Here is a 26923-nt window from a genome sequence, read left to right as displayed (position 1 = left end):
GATACACTACGACGATGACTGTTAGTCACCCGGACCAAAGAAAATAGAAGTTGAGCTGTCCGTTCGTTTCTTATACCGTGTGAAAAACCGTGTTTTTCCTTATTCTGGCCGAAAATGACCGGAGAAAAACAATGTGACCCGGAAATGGCACCGGGTGAGTGTGACGTAAGTGGAAAACGAAAGTGTTGATGAGAAATAAACAGAGCCGTGCGATCACAGATTAAACAATGAAAATTCAAAAGAACGCATCAATGCGTTCTTTTGAATTGCTGGCACTCAAGCGATGGATTTGAAAGAACGCATCGATGCGATCTTGGCAATCGATGTGTTAAGACAAAAGCATTTGCCAAAAATGAGGGATGCAATATTATGAAATGTTGGTATCAGATTAATGCATGGTCAAATCGGACGATACTGATTATATTGCATTTATATTGAGCTCATTGCTAATTTAATTATTTAAATTATTTTGCTGGTGAAAGTTACAGATGCATTGTGTACAGTGCATACGGTGTGTGATATGGCTTACCATAAACACAATAACCATTGTTTAGTTCATTGTATGTACATCAGTAAGAACTTCAGTTTACAATCTAAGTTTGTGCAACAGTGGAACGCTCCTTCCTAGTCTGTGTGAAGGGAGAGAGCGCGTGTGTGTATGAATGATTTTTTTTAAATATTTCTATTAAGAATCCGCCGATACCGATATGTGACCAATTATATTGTGCATCTTTACCAATAATGTAACTAAATGTTCTTTCCCCCTTTATGGGTCTTCATATGTGTATTCAGATTACCCATCTGACCAAAGCCTTTGCTACAAACTGTACACGTAAAGGGTTTTTCCCCTGTATGAGTTCTCATGTGTGTATTTAGTTGACCCATGTGAACACAACCTTGGCCACACACTGAACAACTAAAGGGCTTTTCCCCTGTATGAGTCCTCATATGTTGTTTGAGATGACCCATGTGAACACAGCCTTTGCCACACACTGCACAAGTAAAGGGCCTTTCCCCCGTATGAATCATCATGTGCGTCTTCAGATGTCCCGTTCGATTAAACATTTTACCACAAACCGTACAATTAAACAGCTTCTCCCCTGTATGAGTCATTGTGTGCCTGTTCAGATGTCCCCTCCGTTTGAAGGTTTTCCCACAAAATGTACAACTGTAACTTTTCTTCTCTGTGTGACTCCTCATGGAGTGAGTTGGTTTTGATGATTTCAGGTCCTGGGACGGCTTGTTGCTCAAAGAGATGTGTTGTGATTCCGCATGTTGTGTCTTGTGGGATTTCAGTGTGTTTGACCCTGACTGATCTTCCCTTGTCTCCTCCCAATCATCACGATCTTCAGTGTCAGATTCAGAACAGTGTGAAGAGAGGAGCTGCTCGTCACTAGTCGCTTGTGATGCTACCCAGTTCTTTACATAAGCTTGTGTTTTCATGTGTTCAGTTGAGGTGCTGGCTACAGGCTCTGTGTCTCTGTTTTTATCGTCATCTTCACTTTTCACTGCTGGTAACGTCGATGTTGACCCATCAGCCTCCTCTGCTCTCTGAAGTTGCTCCTCCTGTTCCTCTTTAATCCGTGGAGGTTCTGGTTCCTCCTGGACCAGACTGGGTCTCCACTTCTGCATTTCAGGGGAAACCGCCTCTTTACACACAGGGAGGTGCAGGAAGACTAGGCAAAAAGATACAAGAAATGTCTTAACTTTACATTCTTCCATACAGTATTTCCTCTGTTTTATACTGTAGCTGTGTAATCTTAGAATATTTTTGTACACCTGTCAGTCACAATCCATGATCAGGACTTTATCTACTCAACTTGATTACAACTTGATTTTATCCTCAAATCAATCAAACCACTTTGGATGGACTGACTATTGTTAATGCCACCTAAATCTAGCTTGGGTGTTAAATTCATAGACTGCAGTAGAACATTTATACATCCTACTGCAGTTGAACATATATACACATGTTTTAATATGCAAGTTGAGGATCATAGCTACACAAGTAGGTTTCAGTCATCATGGTTAGATTGACCAAACAGTTTTAGTGTTTCTGAAAACTGGACTTCAAAAGGTTCGACATGGTTTTTCACATTTTCTCAGCTCAACACACACGCACACGCACACGCACACACACACACACACTTCGGAAACTTAAAGGTAGGGTAAGTGATATTTTTGGGTTAAAACAGAAAGTATTTTGTTAAAAGGTTAAAGCACTATATTCTGATAGTAATCATTGCTATGGAGTGTTTGTTCAGTAACAGGAGTCTCCCCGTCTCTTTAATAAACAGAAAATACATTTTCCGGTAGGTGTCAAAATCTCAGCCAATCAGGAGAACAAACCCATTTTTAAAGTGTTCCAGTTCCAATTTTGCCTGCTCATTTCTTACTGTCATCACTTCCCATTTCACTTGTTTAATCTGTATCCTGATTGAGTTATCTATCCTGATTGGATAAAATTGGAAATGAAACTGAAACTGAAACAAAAATGCTTTTTCTGTTTTATAAAGAGCTGGAGAGACAAGGAGACTCCTTGTACTGAACAAACACTCTATAGCAATGAGTACTATCAGAATATAGAGCTATTTAACACTTATTTTAACCAAAGAAAATCACTTACCCTACTTTTAACTTCGACTGACTATTCCTCTCCTTCAATAATACCAATTGGTATTGTATTTTATATCGTTATTATGTATTACCTTTACAATGAGGTACAACTTGTTAAGATTGTGCAATCGTGGAATGAGCAACACAGCTAAATGTGTGGGTAGTGCCCCCAAAGATTTGCCAAAATCCCCCAACATGCTTCTGTTGGTAATCGCTCTCGTTTTGAGCGACCTGCCAGCACACACCTTCTGGTAGGTGTGTGACTGGTACCTGAGCATGGGTCCTGCAACTATGTTGAGTTTGTCTATGCTCCAAGCAGCAACACCGTCCCATGGAAAGATGCTACCTTTGTCCCAAAATATACCACCTTTGTCCGTTCAGGATAAGGCCCGTGCAATAGGGCAATTGGAAGCTGGTGTTCCGTTATGCAGAGTGGCAGCATTATTTGGTTTACAAACTCAGGACCAAGTTCTGTGAGACTGGTGAACTCAAAGACAGACTGCAAAGTGGCCGTCCCAGGAGGCTTCATTGAGGAATCATAGGCTTTCTTCCAGAGATTTACAGGCACAATTTGCACAACGGTACCACAGACAGATCTCTGTCAAAGTTGCAGGACCCATGCTCAGCTGCCAGTCACACACCTGCCCTCACACAAATTTTCAGGGGCGCTACCCACACGTTTAACTGTGCTGCTCACTCCATGATTGCATGATCCTTACAAGTTATACCTCATTGTAAAGGTAACTAACGATAACAATATAAAATACAATACCAATTGGTATAATTGAAGAGGAGAAATAGTCGACCAAAGTTACGTTTCCAAACTGCACGCACGCACGCACGCACGCACGCACGCACGCACGCACGCACACACACACACACACACACACACACACACACACACACACACACACACACACACACACACACACACACACACACACACACACACACACACACACACACACACACACACACACACACACACACACACGTTTTATACTTTGTCGCACACAGTACAAACCAGATGTCTCACCAGAGTTTAGACACAGAGGTGGTGGTGTGAAGTTGAACCCCACAGCATGATGGGTATTGGAGTCTTCTGTGAATTCCACATTAGGAAACTTAAAGGGTAGAAAACCTGGAAGAGAGGAACAATAATGGGCATTACATTTTTGAGGTACTTTTACTTTACTCAAGTATTGAAAATGTTCAACACTTCATACTTCTACTCCACTACATCTCAGAGGTAAAACTTACTTTTTACTCTACTATAATTATTAGAAAACTTCAGTTATTAGTTGTTCTAGACATAGCTCATTATTACAAAACATACATTAACGAACTAAGCCCTTTTGTATACATTGTTTATTCAAAAATGGACAATCTACAAGCTCACAGCTTGCAGATCTTCTATTTTGAGAAATATTTGAGAACTTTAACTTTTGGTACTTTAAATATGTTATGACATCATCAATGTTTGTTTATCACTTATTTCTTGTGCTTCACTTGACATGCAGTTTAGTTTTTCACTTCTTTTTGGTAGCTGTCATTGTAAACCATGAAAAGAAATACATCTTGAACACTTAAATTGGGGTCCAATGACATTTTTTATTGCATTGCTGTTGATTTCTTTCTTTTTTTTCCTGTGTCCATACTGTATGAACTTTGTTCATGTGAAGCAGTTTCTTTCTTCTTATCTATTAAGATGATAAAATATGCTATTGTCATTTTGCAGCTCTGGGGCTGCTAAGGTGTGAGCGAGTAATACACAGCATTCTGGCCAGGCAAAGAGCGGACACAGGCCTGTCTCGCTGGTCGCTGGGCACCAGCTGAGAACAGACAGGCACGGGGGAGAAATGGAGAGAAATGCCTTGATGGACTCCCGCAGCTTTTTTTCCCATTATTATAACTATTACTAGTTGACTGTTTTCCTCTGGAATCACGTGATATGTAGAATCAACTATGATGATTTCTGGCCATGTCATGGGGTCTTTAAGTGTATTTTGAAGCCAATAATTTTGTATTTTTACTCAAGCAAAATCTTGAAAACAGACCTTTTATTTATTGTATTATTGCTACTTTTACTTTAAAAAAGATAATTTAGTGTTTTTCGATTGACAATTCACACCACTGGCATCAATCGAGGTAGTAAAAATACAATGCAGTAGCCAACATAGACCACTGTGAAAAGATGAACTTATACCAACAGATACAGTATGATACAAAACAATCTGAGCATGAAATACAGAACATGACAAAATAGACAGGCTGCCGACAGCAAGTCCATATTTACACTAAGCTAGTGTGCAATATCACATAGGCTACAATAATGGGGGAGTGTAGTCAATGATGATAATCACTACACTTTTAATGATGATTGTGCATCCTTCAATAGTGACTATATCTGGGAGGTAGGTAAATTACCAGTCAAATGGAAGCATGCAGTAGTGATCCCAATTTTGAAACCAGGAAAAGACCCATCTTGTCCATCATCTTATCGACCGATAGCATTAACATCTGTTCTGTGTATGATAATGGAAAGAATGTTCACACATAGACCGGTGTATTTGTTTAAGCAAACTTTGTTTTGGTCTCCTGTTCATTTCTGTTTTCTCGCTGAGCCTGAAGAGGATTTTTCTGTTGGCTTCCAGGTGAGCATGTGTATAGGTATGCAAGTTTGTTTAACCCATTTAGATCATCCAAATGGCACAGAAAGGCCACAACAGGGACTCACACATCAGGGAGGGAAAAAAATATATATATATTCAGATTATAATAAGGTTGACAGTACAAATTGTTTGTCTATAAAAAGGGTTTGTAAGAGAAATCATCATTTAGGCGTAATTTGGTTGCATGGTGTTGAGTTGATAAATCCAAAACATTTCTCTCTGAGATAGCAATTTGGGGAGGTTACCCCCTCGAGGGGTAGTAACCACTTGTTCAATCCCTACAAAGCGCAAAGATGAGGGTGAACCATGCTTTGCCTCAAGGTAGTGTTTAGCCATGGCATATTCGATATTGCCTGTGCGTATGTGCCTGTGAGTCCCTGTTGTGGCCTTTCTGTGCTATTTGGATGATCTCATTATTCATAGTGAGAGTCTTAAAAAAATACATTTAATTGATTTCTGTGATTCCTTCATGATCTGTGATATTTGCACTAATATTGTTGTGAACTGCTGTTCTGACTGTGACAGAGATATTGTGTAATTGATTGATTGTCAAGCAAGTACCTCCCCCCACACAGGTGGGGATGATGGGGGATGATGTTTAAAAGAGGGGCATGCACCCCCAAGTATCACTTTTTAATCTAATATGCTCTGAGGAAGGCTGCGGCCGAAACGCGCTAGCGTTCTCGCAATAAAATGAGAAACTACATCTGAGCCACTGTCTTGCAGTATTTATTTTGGAGTGCAGCTTTTTCCACTTAGGTGATTTTGATTTGAGTTGTATACATAGCTGAGCACCCACTGCCTAAACTAAGAAGGCATCCAGAGGACACACCGGTTTTTGTTTCTTGTTAATTCTTTAGCATTTGCAGAGATATATATTCGGTGCTTGGCTTCCGGGTTGAAGAAGCTGGTAAAAAGGTTGTTGTAAGAACTGTCAACATGTTGTCCATTGCTGAAATAATTAAAGCAAGCATCCTACACCTAGAAATCACGAATGTACGAGTCGCAGAAGGAGTTGATTGGATTCAAGTACAGTCAAAGTTTCAACTATCAGAGCCTGGCTTCAGGGCAGCTGCATACATAATATTCAACAAAACTGTGCATTTCCCGGGAGCTAACATTCATGTGGGGTGGATGCAGTTCCTGGAACAAGGCGGTGAGACCTTTGCTACTTATAACGCCGACAGAGTAGTCATTATGACCTCTAAATATCAACAAGGTAACCTTCCCATCCTAGATCAACTCAACTCGATGACGACCAATGCCCTCCCCTGGACCATTGGCTCCTTCCAGATGGATGGGAGCTTGCAGATGGTCCCCACCATGGACTTTCCTTCCATCACACGCCCTTCGACATACAATGTTGACTACAGGTTGACCGAATGGATTTGGAGCGATCGCTTCACCACCCTCCTGGTCGCCATGGACATGACGTCCACGGAAATCACAGAGATTGGACGTGTGAAGTGGAACTTGAATATGATCTACACCACCGAGGCTGCCAGAGTAACCATTCACGATAACAACGCATCAGTTGTTCTGAAGGATGCCAGTGATTTGTCCATCCCGTTAGTGTTTCGCCAAGCTCACTATAAGATATACGATCAGGCCAGCATAGTTTATGCTGTTCATGGATAACCAATAAATTGCTGACAAAAAAATGGTGTGTATGTGTGTGTGTGTGTATATATATATATATATATATATATATATATATATATATATATATATATATTCAAAGATTTGCACAAATGGTCACAAACTGTAGATCTATGAGCTCATATGAGCTATGAGCTTGTATATCTGCTACTTTTGAATAGCCAAAGAAATCTAAAAATGACACAGATGTGTTCCCGGTCTTAACTCTTTGACTGCGGTTGACTCGATAACGTGTCAATTGCTAGTTTGTCCAGTTGGCCGTCGACGCGTTAGACGCGCGTTCATTGTTTAATCTCTGATCGGGCTATTCTGATTATTTTTCATTCTAGGTTTCGAGTTCCACTTACTTCACCCACACCTGCATCCGGTTTTATGACGCAGATTCCGTTTCCGGTTTTCTTTTTTTTCCCCCGGTCATTTTCGGCCAGAATAGGGAAACACACGTTTTTTCACACGGTATAAAAAACGAACGGAGAGGTCCACTTCTATAATCTATAGTCTGGGTGACGAACAGTCATCGCCGTCGTGTATCACATCGTAATTTTGGCCGATCGGAAAATCTGAGAACACGTCACATCCGGTTTGACGTAGACACTGTTTGGGCCTGTTTGGGGGGGTGAGTGAGTGGGGCGATTGAGGTGTCTATTTGCTGCTCTCTGCTGGTGGAACCATCGTATGTGTTCAAAACCGCAGCTAGACAAACTATATGAAAATTAAATAACAAAATAAAATAAAAAATAAAAAAAACGAAAATCGCTGGCACTGGGGGAGTACTTTATGAAAATACTCTGGCAGTCAAAGAGTTAATGGGTTAACCAGGCTGAGACTGGGACAATGGTACATTGTGGTCTAGCCCTGTGGTTCTCAAAGTGGTGTCCAGGGACACTCAGGGTTCATTGTAGGGGGACAAAATAACGGGTCCATTTGGTTCCATTGGAACACTCTCAAGAGTTATGGGGGTCCTTGTAAATAAAACGTTTGAGAACCACTGGTCTAGCCAGTTCCTTGAATGTCATGAGCAAACATCCTATACGGATCCTGTCACTGTGGACAGTTGGAGACAGCTGCTACATGTCCTGTTCTCGTGTAATAAGTACAGAAATGAGAGGCTGCAGCTGTTTCGGGAATTTGCAGATCTGGTTCTCAAATAGGGCTGTCACGATTACAAATCATGTAATTGTCACTCGAATAATTAAGATTAACGATTTAGTTGAGCCTTTTATGCTTTGTAATAAAAAATTGCACGGGCGGATATGCCAAATAACTGAAATATACAAAGAAATTATTGACATATTTAACCCATTTAGACCTGAGGCCGATTCTAAAAACGCCATCTAAAGTTTTCTGAAAAAACATGTGTTACTATATACTGTAAATAGCAACAAGAACCCCAAAAGGGGTTCCCGTCTTGAAAGGTATAGTTACAAATAGTGGTTCCCGCCCAAAATGGGTTAAAAAAAAGTAGACATGTAAAAAAAATTGATGAAATTGTACTCATCATTCCTTGATTCTCACAGTCCTAATATTGTAATGTTAATTTTGTTACTGTTGACTCTGTTTTTAATCCTTGTAATGCAGTCAGAGTCTGTTACTTTGTGGAACTCTGTGGAACAGTTAATAACACACACTGTAAACTTTGTTGTAAACCCTTTCCAGTGAAAGTGTATAATGTTTATTTTGCAATATTGACAATGCAATGTTATATTGGTGTGTGGGTTGTGCTGTGGGTGTGGCTAGTGGCCACGCCCCCCCAAACCCCCCAAAAATCTCTTGGATTCTGACAGTCCAATGTTGGCCCTGGTCTTGACCTCTCTTCACTCTACTGGTCTGTATTCTGAACTGTAGGACAAAACAGTAAACCCCTCGCCTGTGGAGGGCAGCATTACACATCTCAGTGCACAGCCTGTCGGAAACCAAGAACAAGAAGGAGAAGACATACCATAGTCCCGTGCTCTGTTAATTGCCTCGTTTAGTCTCTTCTGTTGTTGCATACACAGACCTAAAAGGAGAAACAACATGAGGTAAAATGTGTGATTGTTTTCACTGTTTTCACTTTCAAAACATGTTTGGGGTCATTTTACTGTCTACTCAGGCTTTTGAGAGCACCCTGGATAGTTTTTAAGTTGCTTGATTCGGTATTTAGATATTTGATATTCATTTTATCAGACACGCCCCCTTCCTATATGAAACCATTGTAACTTCAAACTAGTGCTGCACGATTAATCGAAAAAAGATTGTGATGATCTCGATTCAGACACCTATGCGATCTCGATTTTAAATTATTAATTAATTATTCTTTTTTCAATTTTTATTTTTATTTTTTTTGCTTAATATTTTTATATTTACAAGAGAATTGTGTGAGAATCGTGTGAGAATCGTGATCTCAATTCTTATGGAGGAAAATCGTGATTCACATTTGAGCAAGAATCGTGCAGCACTACTTCAAACTCTATTTTAACCATGTTAGATTCATTGACAACACACGTCCTTGGTTCTGGTAACTGATATTGTCCTTCTAATGCGTGAGGGGGCCGTGTGTTATTATTATTTTTTTCAATTCCTTTTTTCAATTATTTTACGTTATTTTATAAATACAAAAAATGAAATCCCAAACAATTATAAAAAATAAATGGAGAATATTGGAAAAAAACTGCCCTCTCTCGCATTAGAAGGCCAATATCAGTCACAAGAACCAAGAATGTGTCATTTCAATGAGTCTAAGAAGGTCAAAATGAAGTTTGAAGTTACAATGGGTATAGGAGGTCTGATAACATGAATAAAAACAAATATCTAAAACTTAATCGAGCAACTTAAAAACTGTCTGGGGTGCTCACAAAAGCCTGAGTAGACGTTAAAATGACCCCAAACATGTTTGAAAGTGAAATATCCCTTTAATACCTAAAGTGACGCGCTGTGGGATATCTCTGCCGGAGGTGTGGAGGTATTGCCCTTTCTAGCGATAGGCTGTGTTTAACCCATTCAATCCGGGAACGCATGTCTGTCATTTTAGATGTCTTTGCCTATTCACAGTAGGGCTGCACGATATGGACAAAATTTCATATCTCGATATTGATGCCAAATATTTCGATATCGATACACGATATACGATATTACCGTTCAAATGTCATATTCTATATTTCAAGTGTTGCAACATCAAATTCTTCAAAAAACTGACAAGTCAATATCGCTTGTCACATTTTAGTGCTATTGGGTTCACACCAGGCCTGGAATTTTGTCATTTTAGGGGCAAGGCCACTTGGTCTTTGGTGTGGAATTTTTTTTGAGGGCACAAAGGCCAAATGCCAGGGCAGGAAGGACCAAAAAATATTTAGAAGTCCACAGAAATAATTAATGTAATTTGAGGGTTAAGGATGATTTTATTTTAATATAGTATAAGAATAGTATAACTATCTGTGAAATATAACCCATTTATTTCACAAAATAATGTTTAGTTGGTCTCAATATGTCACATTCAGCCCTGGACTTCACTGACTGAAGTAGGGGTCACATTAATCACATTAGATTCACAGATTAGAGATTTTATGTATTTGTTTTTTTTCTTTTACATTTATTTTCATTAAAATGAAATGTGATTTAACTTGCACTAATAATGACTTAAGTTGATTTTTCACTAGTTAAAATATAGTATTTCTTAATTATTAATAATAATTATAGCTTGTAGATTGGCTATTTTCATCATTTTAAATTGTTTTAAAATAATTAGAAAAAGGAACATACAAGGTTTCCACCCGGCAGTGACAATACATAGCCAATATATGGTTCTGTATCAGTATATGAGTCAGTTTTAGCAGATGTAATTCTAATTGTCTACTATGACTGCCTATGAATTTCATGGGCCTGGGTAGGTCACCCTGGCCTGGCGGGGATCTGCCCTGTTGCGCACACTCCGCACAGCAATACAAAAAGGTGAAAGCAATTTAATCTAAACGAGGGCTGTGTTGCGCACCAAAACGGGCTCAAACAAACTGTCACATTCTAGCTGCTGAAATAAATTTCCATTTAGATCATTGTTGACAAACTAACAGAACATGGATGTTGTTTGCAAAATGATTATTTATTTATTGTCCATCAAAGAGGTGAGGTCACTCTACTCTTGTTTGATATTGATACCTAAACTTTGAATTTGTTTGCTTTATATTAAGACTCTCATAATTGTGGGATTTCGCTGTATTTTGTCAAATGTATTAATCTATATTTTGCTGTTGAAAAAAACATGGGGCACATCGTTCGGTAGGCTACTACGGAATCCTCGCTCGCTCTCTCTCGCTCTTTCTCTCCCTGTCAAAAGCATTGCTTGATCCGCAGCATTTTAAACTGGAATATAGGCTACAAATCAAACCTACAAACCTCAACCAAAGGCACTGACAGGTGTCTAAAAAATATATATATATATATATTCACAGGAAAATCGCGCAGAGGATAAACGGTGAAATCAGCTGCTGGCTGCGCAGCTGACACACACACACACACACACACACACACACACACACACACACACACACACACACACACACACACACACACACACACACACACACACACACACACACACACACACACACACACACACACACACACACACACACACACACACGCGAAACAGAGGGCGAAACGGAGGGCTGGTTTATTTACTGGCTAAAATAAAGGGATGTTGCTCGCTTTAGCAGTGGATGAGCGGGGGGGGATTTATATCGCCGATATCGTTGCCTTTTGCGATACTGACATCGCGCACGTTCATACCGCGATAGCGATAACGATATATCGTGCAGCCCTAATTCACAGAGTGCCGCGCTATGAGCTTGTAGATCTGCTATTTTTTTTTAATCGTGAAAATGTGTGCAAATCTTTAAATATATTTTTAAAACGAAAATTTGTTCCAGGGACCCCCAGAAGCAAAGATTTTAGTTACAAATGTTCGCTTTAAAAATATATACAGTATATATCCTAAGATTTGCAAAAATGTTCAAGGTTTTTCAAAAGTCTAAAATCTATAAGTTCATAGATCTGCTATTTTTGAATAGCCAAAGAAATCCAGAGTGGTCACTAGAGAGAGATTTCAGAGGTGTTTTTACAGGGAGTTGGCTGGAAGAGGTGTAGGCTCTTCCAAACCAATATGGGAACCCATCGCCAAATAAAAAGGAAAAACAGCGCCCTCTGCTGTTTTTTACTCTTTCACTTGGCTCTGGGGGGAGCTAAATGGAGCACCCGTGCGCAAGGAAACCAGGGTTTTTGGTCTGCCCTCAGCGCTCCACTTCCGGTGGTGCGCTTATGTTTTCATTCCCACTAACAATATTTCTACACGGAACACTAACACCACTTCTCCCAGAGAACATGGATTGTTTTGGTTATAAGCCCACTTGTTTCTATGATGAAAGAGCAAGTCAAAATGTGAATATTTTTCCGTGGTTTTGTCTGCTCCGAGGACGCTATTGTTAAATGATTTCGGTTTGTTTTCAGTGGGAAGCGAGAGCAGACAGTAAATCCCGCCCACTATATTTGATTGGGTAAAGCGCGGCCTGCTTCCTGATCTGAAGGCACGCCCACTTGTAGGCCAGTGCGTATACGTTATGACTAACCCCCCCGACAGATTCAAGCGGAGAGAAGAATCTGTTCTTGAGAGATAACTTCCAAACTACCGCTGCTTTTCACTGAATGAACTTGAAGCTGGGCTGAATGAATGTGGAAACAACGCCTAACATCTGACCAATGACAGTAGCCAAAGTAGCTCTGGTAGTTACAACATCTGGGATGGGACTAAATACCCGCATTTAGTTCGGATCCCACCCACCCGAACCGCTTAACCCTCGTAGGGTCTTCGTGTTTTAGTCACACCCAGGGCCTTCGGGTCACTTTGACCCGAAGGCCCTGTGTGAAAATTTTCATTTTCATATCACATGTTTAGTACAGTAAATAAGGCAAATAGAAGAAGTTTCATAGAGAACAAAAAATGTTTACATACTTTTAATTCATGTTGAAAATGTTAAACCGGGTCAAAAGGACCCGAGGACCCTACGAGGGTTAATCAGTGGTTCTCAACCTTTTCAGGCCATGACCCCCCCCCCCCCCACAATAATCATATTTGAACAGGGGACCCGCCACGCTGACATGCACTTGGAATTGTAGGAGTTGAGGCATTACATTTAGTTTGACTCGGTTCCACAGATAAATATTGTGAAAATAGCAGATCTAAGCTCACAACGCCTCGCAATGCTTGTAGATCTGCTATTTTCACAATGTTTGCCTCTTTCTTATACTATTTGACCAATTTTTGACCAGTTTGTACTTTTGACCCACCTGGGAGTACAGATCCACAGGTTGAGAACCACTGCTTTAAATTATGTCATATTGTAGTCTGTAGCCAGCCGGACCAAAGTGACATCGGTTGTTCTGGTGGAGTATGCATTGGGCTCTAGGGTAGAGTTATAGTGTAAGTTATGTTTATTGGTTGTTTAGATAGCATTCAATCAGGACAAATTAAGTAATTAAAGGGGGGCGTCGGACATAGCAGTAAAACTGCATACTGCGCTGCTGGGCCACCATAACGCACGACAGGTGAGATTTCTACACTGTGAGAGCCCTAGCTCTGGACATTTAGCCATTTGTTAATGTTGGAACAACAACTCAAATGAATTTGAATAAATTGCCATACCTGTGTGAGTGTGGTCATACGCCATCCCCGTGTCTGGGTTTATGAACTGCTCCAACAACTTCACATTCTGTGGGATGAGCAATATGATTTTGGTTAATTTTTTTTCCGATTTGAACGAAAAACATGAAATGTACAGACTCATCGCACTGTAGCCTGGCATGGCCAGACTAATATCACTGCGTAGATATTAGATAATTAGATTAGGGATCTCTGTGTGGAACCTGCATTTCCGAGGGGAAAATAACAAAAATGCCTCTGGTGATAAACCCGCCTCATATTTGAATGGTGGGCCCTGATTGGACCCTCACAACTTCGGAGGGAGAGTCCAATCTCTATTGAGAGGGGCCAGACCTAATCTGCTAAGGGCAATTTATTTTTGCAATGGCAGATTTGTCTGGAACCAGGCTAATCGCACTGCAGGGATGGCACGATGATAGTTATCCTGATAAAAACAACGCTCACAATAATCATGTCGCAGAGATTTAAATGTATCATTAAATTGTTCATCATACATTGGACCCTAGTTGGCTTTGTACTTGGACCATTCTTTTCAGTCTACACCAAATCACCTGATGTCCACTCCCCCAGAATATGGATGATGGGGTGCAATTTGTTAACAAAAGTTTAAGAGTTTTAAATATTTAAAACTATAAATATTTGTGATATTTTTGATTATCGCAATATCCTTAATCACAATTATTTTGGTGTGAATAATCGTGATCACTATTGCGCTGCATGTTCCTCTTGTTCATACTAGGATTAAGCACTATGGACTGTTTTGATGTGTGCATTTTACAGTTGAAACCTATTCTATATTAAAATTAGCTTAAGGGAGGGCCGGCCGGCGGACCTCATGTCACCATGACTCAGCCATAACCATATAAGGAGTTTCCAATGCAGCTACGCCCAAATATGGAATGTGTTGTCTAACCTCAATGTGTCGTCATGGCATCAGAAAACAAATCAGTCAGCTCCATATACGGGCACAATAGGGGGTTCTATTTCGTCCCTGCTAACCGCCAGAGGCGGTGCTTTAAGCACTGAATAGTTCCCTTCGCGCATGCGCAGTTCGAGTACGTATACCAACATCGTCACTTGTGACCCCGGGATGAACCGGAAGAGGCTATATCTTCCGGTGTCACCAGGGGGTCAGTCCCTTTTATCTTCTCGCGCGCAGGTTGTAAGAGATCTGCACTAAGCCATATTACAAACCTACCTTATCGTTTGTAAAAAAAGAGGTCGCTGGTAATTCTGTGACCATATAGGTCGGAGTAGCCCTCTAAGAACTGCGACTTCTGAGCTGGGTGAAGCTCACACACGGACGCTGTTGGCGTCCGTCGCTCCACCGGCAGGGACGGCTCTAAGATCCCTCGCCTCCGGACAAGGTAGGTTGCTGCTAGACTGAGATTTAAGTTTTGTATTATAAATCAGCCTCTGTTGGTAAAGGTCGCATGCGCGCCTCCTCCCTCCTGTATTTGGTTGCACGTTGCTAACAGTAGCGCGAGCGCTCCGGTTAGCATCCGTTAGCATAGGAACGGCTAGCTGTTGATAATCTTGATAAAACCCCTGCTATAGCAAGCTTGACGCTGCCTGCCTAAGGCACGGCATAATTTAACGCTATTCTTTATACTAGCGTTACTTTTGTTTTTTCTGCAGCTTCTTTGATCAGCCCCTGCTATATAGTATATGTAGATTACAGCAGCTCTTAAGCTTTGCTCAGCGACTGTGTTGCATAGCTGTTTTTAGTCTTTATGTATTAATATTCATTGCTACCAGTTGCGTTAGCGCTCTGGTCACCTGAACTCGCTATCACTAGCCTCTGCTGGAGTCATTCTTCTCCCAGCATAAGCATAAGCGGGCTGCGGCCCAGCCATTAGTAGCCTCTGCTGGTACAGGCAGCGTAAGCGCTCCATCCCCCAGCTTACGGTCTCTCTCCTAGCAACCAGTGGCGTCCGCGCTCTGGGCTATGGACAGTGTTGGGCAAGTTACTTTAAAACTAGTTATAGTTATAGCTCTCAAAAAAGTAACTTGTTACTTTATTAGTTACTAAATTTAAAAAGTAACTAGTAAATAGTAGCAATTATTATGAAATGTAGTGGAACAATAAAACACAAAAGATATGTTTAGAAATGTTGACAGGCATCTTTGGCATCTATATCTCCAGGCTATTGTAGCCTCAACAACTAAGTAGTGCACTTGTACAAATGTATTTTTGAGCTCAACTTCCATTTTGGCATATTCAATGACCAGGTACTTTGAAAACGTCTTTCTGCACTGTGGCCCTGAATTCACTCCTTTCACTAGTATATGGCTGACTAGTTGCCTGAAGGCAACAGACTCAACCGTTGCAATGGGCAGCATCTCCTCAATAACATACCTGGCAATCAAACGGTTTAGTTGATTCTGGGTGACACTGACATGTGGCGATTAAAAAAAAATCGATTTGTGTCTGTTTAGCTGGTGTTGCTCCATCTGGATCACTGCTGGTTGTAGAGACGGTGGGGTCTTTGGGAACCACTTTTATAGCCCCATGTACTTGAGGTGCTTCAGATTGGCATTGCTGTTATTGGATGTGGATAATGCTTTCTGTCCGGCACAGAGTTTACATTTAACAGTAATATTTTTTGCATCTTTTATCCCTGCATATTCAAAATAGTGGCTAAATCGCCAAGTTGTAAAGCTGCTGCTGCTGTCGTTTGCCATTGTGTGTGTGGTGCCGGTGGCCGTGTTGCCGTGTGTGTGTTAGCAAGCTTTTGTGTGTCTGTGTATTTCCCCATAAGACAAGACCCGCCCAACTCTGTCTCTGATTGGCTTAACCTGAATTTTTACCCTGCGTTAACCAATCATCGTCCTCTCTAGCACTTTCACTTTTTCATCATGTTAGAGTGAGAGGGACCACTATATCCAGCCTGTTGGCTGCTGCGGGCTCTCTGCCTGTTAAATGACAGGCAGAGAGAGGCAGGCTGCTCCGCAGAAAACAGTTCATTTGGATCACATAACGTAACGCAAGTAACGTACCCATTTAAATCACAGTAACTCTAACGGCGTTACTGAATGGGAAAAGGTGACACGTTACGTTATTAGTTACCGCAAATAGTAGTTGCGTTACGTAACGTGTTACGTTAGTAACGCGTTAGTCCCAACACTGGCTATGGATAACTCCCATTACTGTGCTACTGTCCACTCCAGCCAGATGATGGACACGATCTTTGCCCCGGGTGCCTGGGACCCGAACATCTGAGGGAGGCACTGGACGGCGACGCCTGCTTGAACTGCAGTTACATGCCTCGGGCAGTGAGGGCGGCCAGACTGGCAGAGGTGGAACCGCCACGGGGTGCAGGCGAAATCCCCCCCATCAGGCCAGCCGTCTACGACCAAAGCTAGGCATTCTAAACGTCGGGCTGAGGCGGCTGCCGCCCCCCCTCCCAAGAAGAGGTCTGACCGCAGTCTGTGATCTGAGATGGAGAAGCTGTCGGCCGAACTGGCTCACATGAAGTCCATGCTCATGGCCCGCCAGCCCGATCCCCCTTCGGAGGAGGCAGAGGCGCCTACGCCTCCAATGCCACACCTGACCCTAGAAGATGACACCCTTTCTCTGGCGGCATCAGCCACTCACTTCCGTGAGTTTGATGGGGAGGATAGGGGAGACTATGTCTCCCAGGCCTCGGAGCCGGGCTCCCACTCCTCAGCCCAGACCTCACTGAGTGAGACGGAGGACAGTTCAATGCGGACTGTCTTGCGCATGGCTCTAGAGCAACAACGGCTGGCCATTCCGCAGCAGGCGGAGTCTGCCCCTGCAAGCGCCTTCTTCAGGCGCAGGCTACAGGGACGCTGGCTATGGATAACTCCCATTACTGTGCTACTGTCCACTCCAGCCAGATGATGGACACGATCTTTGCCCCGGGTGCCTGGGACCCGAACATCTGAGGGAGGCACTGGACGGCGACGCCTGCTTGAACTGCAGTTACATGCCTCGGGCAGTGAGGGCGGCCAGACTGGCAGAGGTGGAACCGCCACGGGGTGCAGGCGAAATCCCCCCCATCAGGCCAGCCGTCTACGACCAAAGCTAGGCATTCTAAACGTCGGGCTGAGGCGGCTGCCGCCCCCCCTCCCAAGAAGAGGTCTGACCGCAGTCTGTGATCTGAGATGGAGAAGCTGTCGGCCGAACTGGCTCACATGAAGTCCATGCTCATGGCCCGCCAGCCCGATCCCCCTTCGGAGGAGGCAGAGGCGCCTACGCCTCCAATGCCACACCTGACCCTAGAAGATGACACCCTTTCTCTGGCGGCATCAGCCACTCACTTCCGTGAGTTTGATGGGGAGGATAGGGGAGACTATGTCTCCCAGGCCTCGGAGCCGGGCTCCCACTCCTCAGCCCAGACCTCACTGAGTGAGACGGAGGACAGTTCAATGCGGACTGTCTTGCGCATGGCTCTAGAGCAACAACGGCTGGCCATTCCGCAGCAGGCGGAGTCTGCCCCTGCAAGCGCCTTCTTCAGGCGCAGGCTACAGGGACTAGATAAGCGAGCTACAAGCCTGCTGGAGAGACACGAGGGCCCGCTCCCGTCTCTCGGCTGACGGGCGTACTCTGTCGGCCATGCATGACGCTGCAGCAGTGGGCCTGGACCGTATGCCGGTCCAGGCCCATCTCTGCAGGAAAGCAATGCTAGCGCGGACGCAGACTCCATCGCTTTCTGTGACGCGTCGCTGGAGGCGTTTGGCCTCATGTCAAAGGAGCTCGGGAGGATGATGTCCACCCTGGTCCAGACTCGGCGCCAGGTCTGGCTCTCTCAGTCAAATCTCACTGAGGCGTCCAGAAGAACCCTCCGCAGTCTCCCAGTGGAGCCGGGAGTGGTGTTCGGCCCAGCCGCGCAGAAAGCGCTGGAGCGTACTATTCAGGCCGGGCAGACCAGGCAGCAGCTAGCAGGTCTGGGGCGCATGCCTCCCCCCAACAGGCCTCCCTCCGGTAGGAGCAGGAGCCTCTCGGCGGCCCCCCGGGCTCGCCTACCACCAGCTCATCCTAGGGGCCAGCACTTCCCGCAGCGTCCTACGCAGAGGCAGGTCCGTGATTCCGGAGACACCGGCCCCTCGCCGACATTTCGAGCCCCGGACCCTGGCAGACCCCACCCAGGGCCTCTAGGGCCCGGGAGGCAGACGCTGAGCCCAAGCCCCAAGGGGCCGGCCGTCGGACATTTTTCCCATCAGCAGCTCAGGCACTGGACTGCTCAAGCTTCGAATCCGTGGGTGGTTACCACCTTAACCCGCGGGTACAAGCTTCAGTTCCGCCGCCGGCCCCCCACAGCCAGCCGGGTCAAAATGACCATCATTGGCGACCCGGCAAAGGCCCTCGCACTGGACCAGGAGCTATCTGCCCTCTGCCTGACCACGGCAGACGTGTTGCAGTCTGTTGTCCACAGAGAGTGGTTTACCTCCATAGATTTGACGGATGCGTACTTCCATGTCCCCATTGCCCGCCAACACCGGCCATTTCTAAGGTTCGCCTACAGGGGCCGCCACTGGCAGTTCCGGGTGCTGCCGTTTGGGCTCTCCCTCTCTCCAAGGGTTTTTATCAAGTTTGTGGCAGCGGCACTGGCGCCTCTACAATCTCAAGGAATGAAGATCCTGCCTTATCTGGACGATTGGCTGGTGTGCGCACCATCCCGGGCGCAGGCAGCCGAAGATACAGCATGGCTCCTGTCCCACGTGGCCTGCCTGAGTCTAAAGGTAAATACAGTAAAGAGCTGCCTAACGCCATCCCAGACCACCACATTCATTGGGCTTGCCCTGAATACTACAAACATGACAGCATGTCCGTCCCCCCGCCGGGTGGACGACATCCTGAAGCTCTTGCCCGCGTTCCGGAGAGGCAGACGGCTGCCGCTCCTCATGTTCCTCAGCCTCTTGGGCAGACTAACTTCCGTCGCAGCCGTTGTTCCGCTGGGTCAGCTGTCACTGCGCCCCCTCCAGAGGTGGCTGAACAGCTTTCACTTAAGACCCCGAGCGTCACATACGCAGGAAAATAAGGGTGTCGAAACAGTGTCTCCTCGCCCTACGCCCATGGAGGGACAGGGCCTACTTATCAAGGGGTGTCCCTATGGGGTCTGTCCCTATGGGGTCTTCCGGTGGTGCACCAAAGACATAAATGTGCTGGAGCTGCGAGTGGTGCACCTGGCCCTACAGCATTTTCTGCCATTTCTAGGGGGCAGGCACGTCCTGTTAAGGTCAGACAACACCTCGACCGTGTACCACATCAACCACCAGGGCGGGACCAAATCCGCTCGGCTGCTACGGGTGTCCACGGACCTCCTTACGTGGGCAGCCCCCCGTCTGACGAGCCTTCGGGCAATGTACTTACCGGGAGAGCGAAACCACGTGGCAGACTTCCTCTCCCGCCAAAAGCCTCCACCTGGGGAGTGGCGCCTCCATCCGGAGGTGGTGCACACCATCTGGGGCCGCTTCGGCAGGGCAGGGGTGGACCTCTTCGCCTCAGAGGCATGGACCCACTGCCCACGCTGGTTCTCCCTGGCGGAGATGGCCAGCCCTCTGGGTCAGGATGCGCTGGCGCACCCTTGGCCGGAGGCGCTCCTATACGCTTTTCCGCCTCTTCCTCTGATACGTCAGATCCTTCAGAGAGTCATGCTGGAGGGTCACACCATACTGCTGGTGGCCCCCTTCTGGCCAGGGAGGACGTGGTTCTCCTTGCTCCACAAGCTTTGCCGCGGGGCGCCATGGCGCCTCCCCGACAGGAGAGACCTGCTCTCACAACTAGGAGGTCGGATCCTGCATCCCGAGCCTCGACGGCTTCAACTGTGTGTCTGGCTACTGGTGGGCCCGAACCGCTGTTGAGCAGCTGTGCAGGGCCGGTCAGGCACACCATCTTAAACGCAAGAGCGCCTTCCACCAGGCTACAATATGACAACAGGTGGAAGCTGTTCTCCGACTGGTGTAGGGGTCGGAACGATGACTCAGTGCACTGCTCCGTGCCTACCATCTTGGAGTTCCTACAGTCCCTCCTGGGTAAGAGCCGATCTCCCTCGACCCTAAAGGTTTATGTGGCAGCCATTTCGAGCCGACACGCTAAAATGGACAATGCCACTGTAGGGAGCCACAGTCTGGTGTCCCTCTTCTTGAGGGGGGCTTGGAGGCTGCATCCTCCGAGAGCCCCGAGAGCTCCAGCATGGGACCTGACCACTGTATTGGATTCCCTATGCGGGCCTCCCTTTGAGCCTTTGGCACAGGCAGGGCTGAAGTGGGTCTCTCTTAATACCGCATTCCTCCTGGCGATTGCCTCGGCGAAGCGTGTCGGGGAGCTGCACGCCCTGTCCGTTAGCGAGTCCTGTCTGAGGTGGAACTCAGACGGGTCAGGTGTCACCCTATGGCCGAACGCAGCCTTCCTCCCTAAAGTACTGTCGACTGCGCACCTCAACCAGCCCATAAGGCTAGCCCGGTTCAACCCTCCGCCTGGGGAGAGGTCCGACAGGATGGAGCTGCTGTGCCCAGTCCGGGCCCTGAGAGCTTATATCAGAGCAACCGTCCATACTCGGCGGTCCGAACAGCTGTTCCTCTGTCACGGCGGCCCTAACAGAGGGTGCGCGCTTTTCCAAGCAGCGCCTGTCCCACTGGATTGTGGACACAATCAGCCACGACTATGGGGCGAGTGGCCGTCCCATCCCACCCGGCATACAGTGCCACTCCACCAGGAGCGTCTCCACGTCGTGGGCCGCCCTGAGAGGGGTACCCTTGGAGGACATCTGTGCCGCTGCCTCATGGGTATCACCGGGCACGTTCTCTAGATTTTATAGGGTGAATGTTACCACTCCCCATCCACTGGGCGTGGTCCTCTTGCCAGAGTCCGGTTCTACCGTCTAAGGTTTGTAACCAGGATTGCTCATGACTCGTTTGGTAGGAGTCATTCAGTGCTTTAAGCACCGCCTCTGAACGATAGTTACTACGGTTCTATGAGTCCCGAATGACCGCCAGAGCGCTCTGTCACTCAGAATCCTCGTGTTCACACGAGAAGATTCTGTAGGGACTGACCCCCTGATGACACCGGAAGATATAGCCTCTTCCGGTTCATCCCGGGGTCACAAGTGACGACGTTGGTATGCGTACTCGAGCTGCGCATGCGCGAAGGGAACTATTCAGTGCTTTAAGTTACATACGTAACTATCAAATGATGACATCAGGGATCTCCATATATGGGCATAAAAGTACATATATATATATTTTTACATTTTGCCTTTATGGACTATGGACAAAACATGGGACTCCGGGTTTAATGTGGTTAAAAACAATTGTGGCATCAAAATAATGATACAAATAATGAATGATTCATTCAAGCTGAAGAAGGCTTGATGCCGAAACACGCCTGTGTATGCCTGCGCCTTCATTTTCATTAAAAAGGCACCAGAAGGACTTCAGAGTGCTGGCAATTCTTCGTTTTATACATTCAGCCTTGCTGAGCCGTGCCCCCGGCAAACTGTTGTTTGAATAGACTTGAGTTGTGCCGTTTTATTTCTACATTGATCAAAAGAATGCCAGTAACATGGATTGCAATAATTGTGATATTAACAGACCTGATGGTGGATGATGATGCTTGGATCCCTGCAAATTGGACATGGATTCTCGCAGATTTTGGCTCCCATCTAAACAAGATGACAGAAGAATGAATGACTCCACGTCATATTCAGCTAATATATAACCGTGTTTAATCCAAACCATTATTATTCTTACAATGCAATACTTGCGTGTCGTCTGTGGGGGGAAGTCTCCTTCGTGGTCTCTTCCATAGCGCTCAGTATATTCTACAAAAGAGAACGGGGTCATTAGTAAGGCAACAAGATTCAATAATTCAACCCATTTAGACCAGGAAAGAATCTGTGTCGTTTTTAGATTTCTTTGGCTATTAAAAAATAGCAGATATGCAAGCTTATAGCGCGGCATGGAGTTTGTAGATCTGCTATGTTAGAAAAAACTTGAAAATCTGTGCAAATCTTTCAATATATATATATTTTTTTTTAAAGCAAACATTTGTAACTCAAATCTTTGATTCTGGGGATGCTACAAATGTCTTCTAAATCAGTTTTCTGAAACACTTATGTTGCTATAATATCAGTGGTTCTCAAACTTTTTTCATGTCAAGGACCACCCAAAATTATATATATTTGGCGGCGGGCCCCCATCTCAAAATATTTTGTTCCCGGGACCCTAACAAGCAAAGATTTTAGTAAAACAATGTTTGCTTTAAAAACATATATTATATTCAAAGCTTTGCACACATTTTCAAGATGAAAACAAATTAGCAGACCTACAAGCTCGTAGCATGGCACTCGGTGCCACGCTATGAACTTGTATATCTGCTATTTTTGAATAGCCAAAGTACAAAATAATGGTTAAAATCTAAAATGACACAGATGTGTTCCCCAGAGATGCTGCTAGCCCTGCGTCTCTGACGCACATTTTTAATAAAGGACGCATTAAACCAACCATCACAGCGTCCACGGGACGCATACAACCAAAGCGAGCCGCTAGCCACGCAGCCGTGCTCCAAACCGAGCCACGCAGCCGTGCACCACACCGAGCCGCGAGCCGCGCCCAGAGCGAGCCGCAAGCCGCGCACCAAACCGAACCGCGAGCCGTGCACCAAACCGAGCCGCGAAGCAAAGTGAGCCGCGAGCCGCGCACCAAAGCGACCCGCGAGCGCACACCAAACCGCGAGCAGCAAAGTGAGCCGCGAGCCGCGCACCAAACCGACCCGCGAGCCGAAACACCGACGCGCGACACGTCGTTTTCAGATCGTCATTTTCGGTGCGACACAAGCATAAATCATTTGAAGGGAATCCCACTTTTTAAGAAGAAAACACCAGAGCAATAAATACTGCCGCAAACATCTACTTTTCTTAAACAAATATCTCTGCTCCGTTTACATTCTCTTCCACAAAGTGTTGTTGTTCTTTAGTTCCTATCTATCTCTGCTCCTATGAAGTGTACTTTTTCATATTATTATTATGAACTTTATATTGTAGTTTGTACCCTGTATTCTGAGTTTGTGACTACAACAAGTAGCAAAATAGAATGTACATTAGGACAGTGGTTCTCAACCTGTGGGTCAGGACCCCCAGGGGGCTCCCCACATGATTTGGGGGGGGGGGGGGGGGGTCCCCAGATGACAGTGAAGTCACAATTTAAGGACTTTTAAGATATTTTTAATACCTCAAGAAAGAAAAGAAAAAAGACTATTACTGCATCCAAACTAATCAACAAACTATACTATAAATACGGTCAAAATTGTGAAATAATATAAGAAAGAGGCGATCTACAAGCAAGGCGTTGTGAGCTTGTAGATTAAAAAAAAAAAAAAACGACCTTGTAGATCTGCTATTTTGACTATGTATCTGTGGAACTGAGTTAAACTAAATTAAATGCCTCAACTCCTAATTCCAAGCGCTTCTCAGGGTGGGGGGTCCCCAGTTCAAATATGATTATTTTGGGGGGTCGCTGCCTGAAAAGATTGAGATCCACTGCATTAGGATATAATGTACACAGTCACACACACATAGAAGATATGGAGATTGGAGATCAAAGAAAACGATAGAAGGGGGGGGGAGACGTGTAATTGGGGACCCATAAAATGTTTCTGGGACCCATTTGAATGACCACCTGTGGGTCCCGGGACCCATTACATTGAAAACCTAGCAACATCACTGGTCGGACCCCGGTCTTAATGGATTAAGAGACTATCTGTGACATGTTCAATGAAATGGTTGGTGCTGCAGATTCCACTAAACTGTGTTTTACAAGTACCGTAATGGCCAAATTAAATGATATACAGTAGTACAAAATATATACAAGTAAGGTAATATAAAATATAAACCGGATGTTTTCCGAAGTAACCAGAGACACGCACAGACACATAAACGCAGCAGGTCGGAGCTGCGGTACTGATAGATTGTTTCGAAGTGGCGGTGAATTACAACTATTTAATCAGTTTAGACTAGGCCTGACACCATTATTACATAATCGCAATTATTTGAGATAATCCCAATATTTTCTTTTCATAATCGTCATAATCTTTTCCATGTTGAAACATTTACTTATTTTCAAACATTTTTAAAAATAGTGGAAATAGCAAATCTACAAGCTCAAAACGCATCACGATGTGACGCGTTTTGTGCTTGTAGATGGGCTATTTCCACTATACTCTCAGTGCCAATGAAATAAAAAAATATGTTCATACTGTGACAGCATTTTATTTTATTTTTTTCAAAGTAAAAAAAAAAGTGCTTAGGTAGCGAGATACAGCCTTTTTCAGTTATAAGTTAAACAAGGAGTGGATGGAGCTGCAAATCTTCAGATAATGATATCTTGGGTTCTGAACTTGTTTTTTTCCAAAAAAAAAGAAAAGATAATAATAATATATATATATATATATATATTTTTTTACTCTGGATTTTTCGTTCTTGGCACTGAGGGCATTCAGAAAAAACTCGGGATATCTTGTTGTGTGGCACTGAGAGAGTTAATGTTTTTTTTAAAGTATATCTTAATAGAGCATAAAGATATTAAACTATATAAGTTATTTGTCATATCTGCCCTTTTTCACTTAAAAGCCTAAAGCATAATGTTCTAGTGTTCAACGACAAACACAATTAAATCCTTAACTCGACACATTACCGAGGCCTGGAATCGAACCTGGGACCTTTGCCTTCCCAGGCACAATTCTAACCATTCAGCTATGGCCGCATTTAGTCTAGGTGAAATGGCATGCCGGGTCCCCTGGACGCAAAGTTAGTTAGTTTAATACGTTTTTTTTGCAGTACAATGTGTCATTTGACGCAGCATGCATACCTAAAAACATCACTGAGATCTCAGCCATTTGCTTAAATGTGATTAAACAAAAAAGAGGCAGAAAAAAAAGCCTCATGAATTCCGTGTGTTAATGGAGATCAGTCACCCATGAAATTATATTAGTGAATTGTTATTAAGGCCATAAAAACTGAACAGAATTAAAGGGATAGTTCACCCCCAAAATGACTTTTTTTTCTATCGATTAGTCACCCCATGGAGACTTGAATTCATAGATATATATATTTTTTTGTCGCATTCCTAAGCCAATAATTTGATGACCAGCGGACCGTCGGCAGCGGTTCTGGTAGGAGACACAAAGGAGACTCTTTGTGTCTCCTACCTGAACCGCTGCCGGCCATCAAATTATTGGCTTAGGAATGCGAAAAAAAAACAAAAAAATATCCATGAATTCAAGTCTCCATGGGGTGACTAATCGATAGAAAAAAAGTCATTTTGGGGGTGAACTATCCCTTTAAACATTGAAAGGAGAAAATATAGATCATGAAACTCACCGATGTCCAGGTCATCTTCAGGTTCTTCTTTAATAGAAACAGTCCTGAATGGTTCTGGAGAACTCATCTTCACCTACAGACTGGACTCCACTGAACTAAGGGGGTCAGAGACACAAACAAGGAGGTTCCATAGAGAAAGAGACACAGAACTAAATGATTACATTATTAAGTAACGGGGGCTTTTCAAACTATGTAAAGAATAAAGACACAAAATGTGTGATTAGACCACTTAACTCTGAAAACCAGAGTTAGCTCACAACTCGTCGTGATGCAACGTGTTGTGAGCTTGTAGATCTGCTATTTTCACGACATATATTTTTTTAAACATAATATAGAATTTCTTCGATTTTTTTTGAAATTCTGAAATTCTCTGGAAAAATGTTCGAACGTTTTTCTTTAAAAAATAATAACAATGATTTTATATAGATATACATGTTTTATTTATTTATTTTTGCCAAGTACCCCTTACAGCGTTTGTGTTGTTAAAATGTTTCACATTTATTTCAAGATTCTTGTTGAAAATAGCCGATCTACAAGCTCACACGTCACACTAAGGAGCTTGTAGATCACTATTTTGAAATGGCCGATGTGGGTAGGTTAAAGTGATTTAACAGACTTTATGCTTATATTAACATTTTTTTGGGGACCCCCTGACACCCCCTCAAGGACCCACTTGGAGAACCACTGGTCAACCTTTTTAGGCTACAAACCCCAAAAATATATGAACCACGGACCCCCCAGTCTGACAAGTACTTGGAATTGTAATAGTTGAGGCATTACATTTAATTTGACTCAGTTCCCACAGAGCAAGGCGTTGTGAGCTTGTAGATCTGCTATTTTCACAATATTTGCCTCTTTCTTATATTATTTGACAATTTGGCCAATGTTTGACCATTTTTTTATAGTATAGTTTGTTGATTACTATTGATGCATTGCTGATTCATTTC

General features: G+C 44.1%; 1 protein-coding gene across 1 annotated transcript; it reads right to left on the bottom strand.

The window, feature by feature from the left end:
• Positions 1–220: 220 nt before the first annotated feature.
• On the bottom strand, positions 221–26067 carry LOC308094064 (uncharacterized protein). The gene is made up of 7 exons (XM_080440514.1): positions 25977–26067; positions 22351–22421; positions 22194–22262; positions 13618–13684; positions 8887–8946; positions 3653–3757; positions 221–1676 (listed from the first exon to the last, which is right to left on the bottom strand). The coding sequence occupies exons 1-7, from the start codon at positions 26041–26043 to the stop codon at positions 748–750; spliced, it is 1368 nt and encodes a 455-aa protein (XP_080296640.1). The 5' UTR covers positions 26044–26067; the 3' UTR covers positions 221–747.
• Between the last annotated feature and the right edge of the window lie 856 nt (positions 26068–26923).

Source organism: Gymnoscopelus braueri (genome assembly GCF_963280865.1).
Source record: "Gymnoscopelus braueri genome assembly, chromosome: 10".
NCBI lineage: Eukaryota > Metazoa > Chordata > Actinopteri > Myctophiformes > Myctophidae > Gymnoscopelus > Gymnoscopelus braueri.
This window is presented reverse-complemented; position numbering and strand designations above follow the sequence as displayed.

Excerpts from the sequence above, each read along its gene's own strand:
- LOC308094064 (XM_080440514.1), bottom strand. The coding sequence starts at position 26,043 with ATGAGTTCTCCAGAACCATTCAGGACTGTTTCTATTAAAGAAGAACCT. Across the intron at positions 22,422-25,976 it reads TGAAGATGACCTGGACATCG|AATATACTGAGCGCTATGGA; the intron begins GTGAGTTTCATG and ends TCTCTTTTGTAG. Across the intron at positions 22,263-22,350 it reads CGACACGCAAGTATTGCATT|ATGGGAGCCAAAATCTGCGA; the intron begins GTAAGAATAATA and ends CATCTTGTTTAG.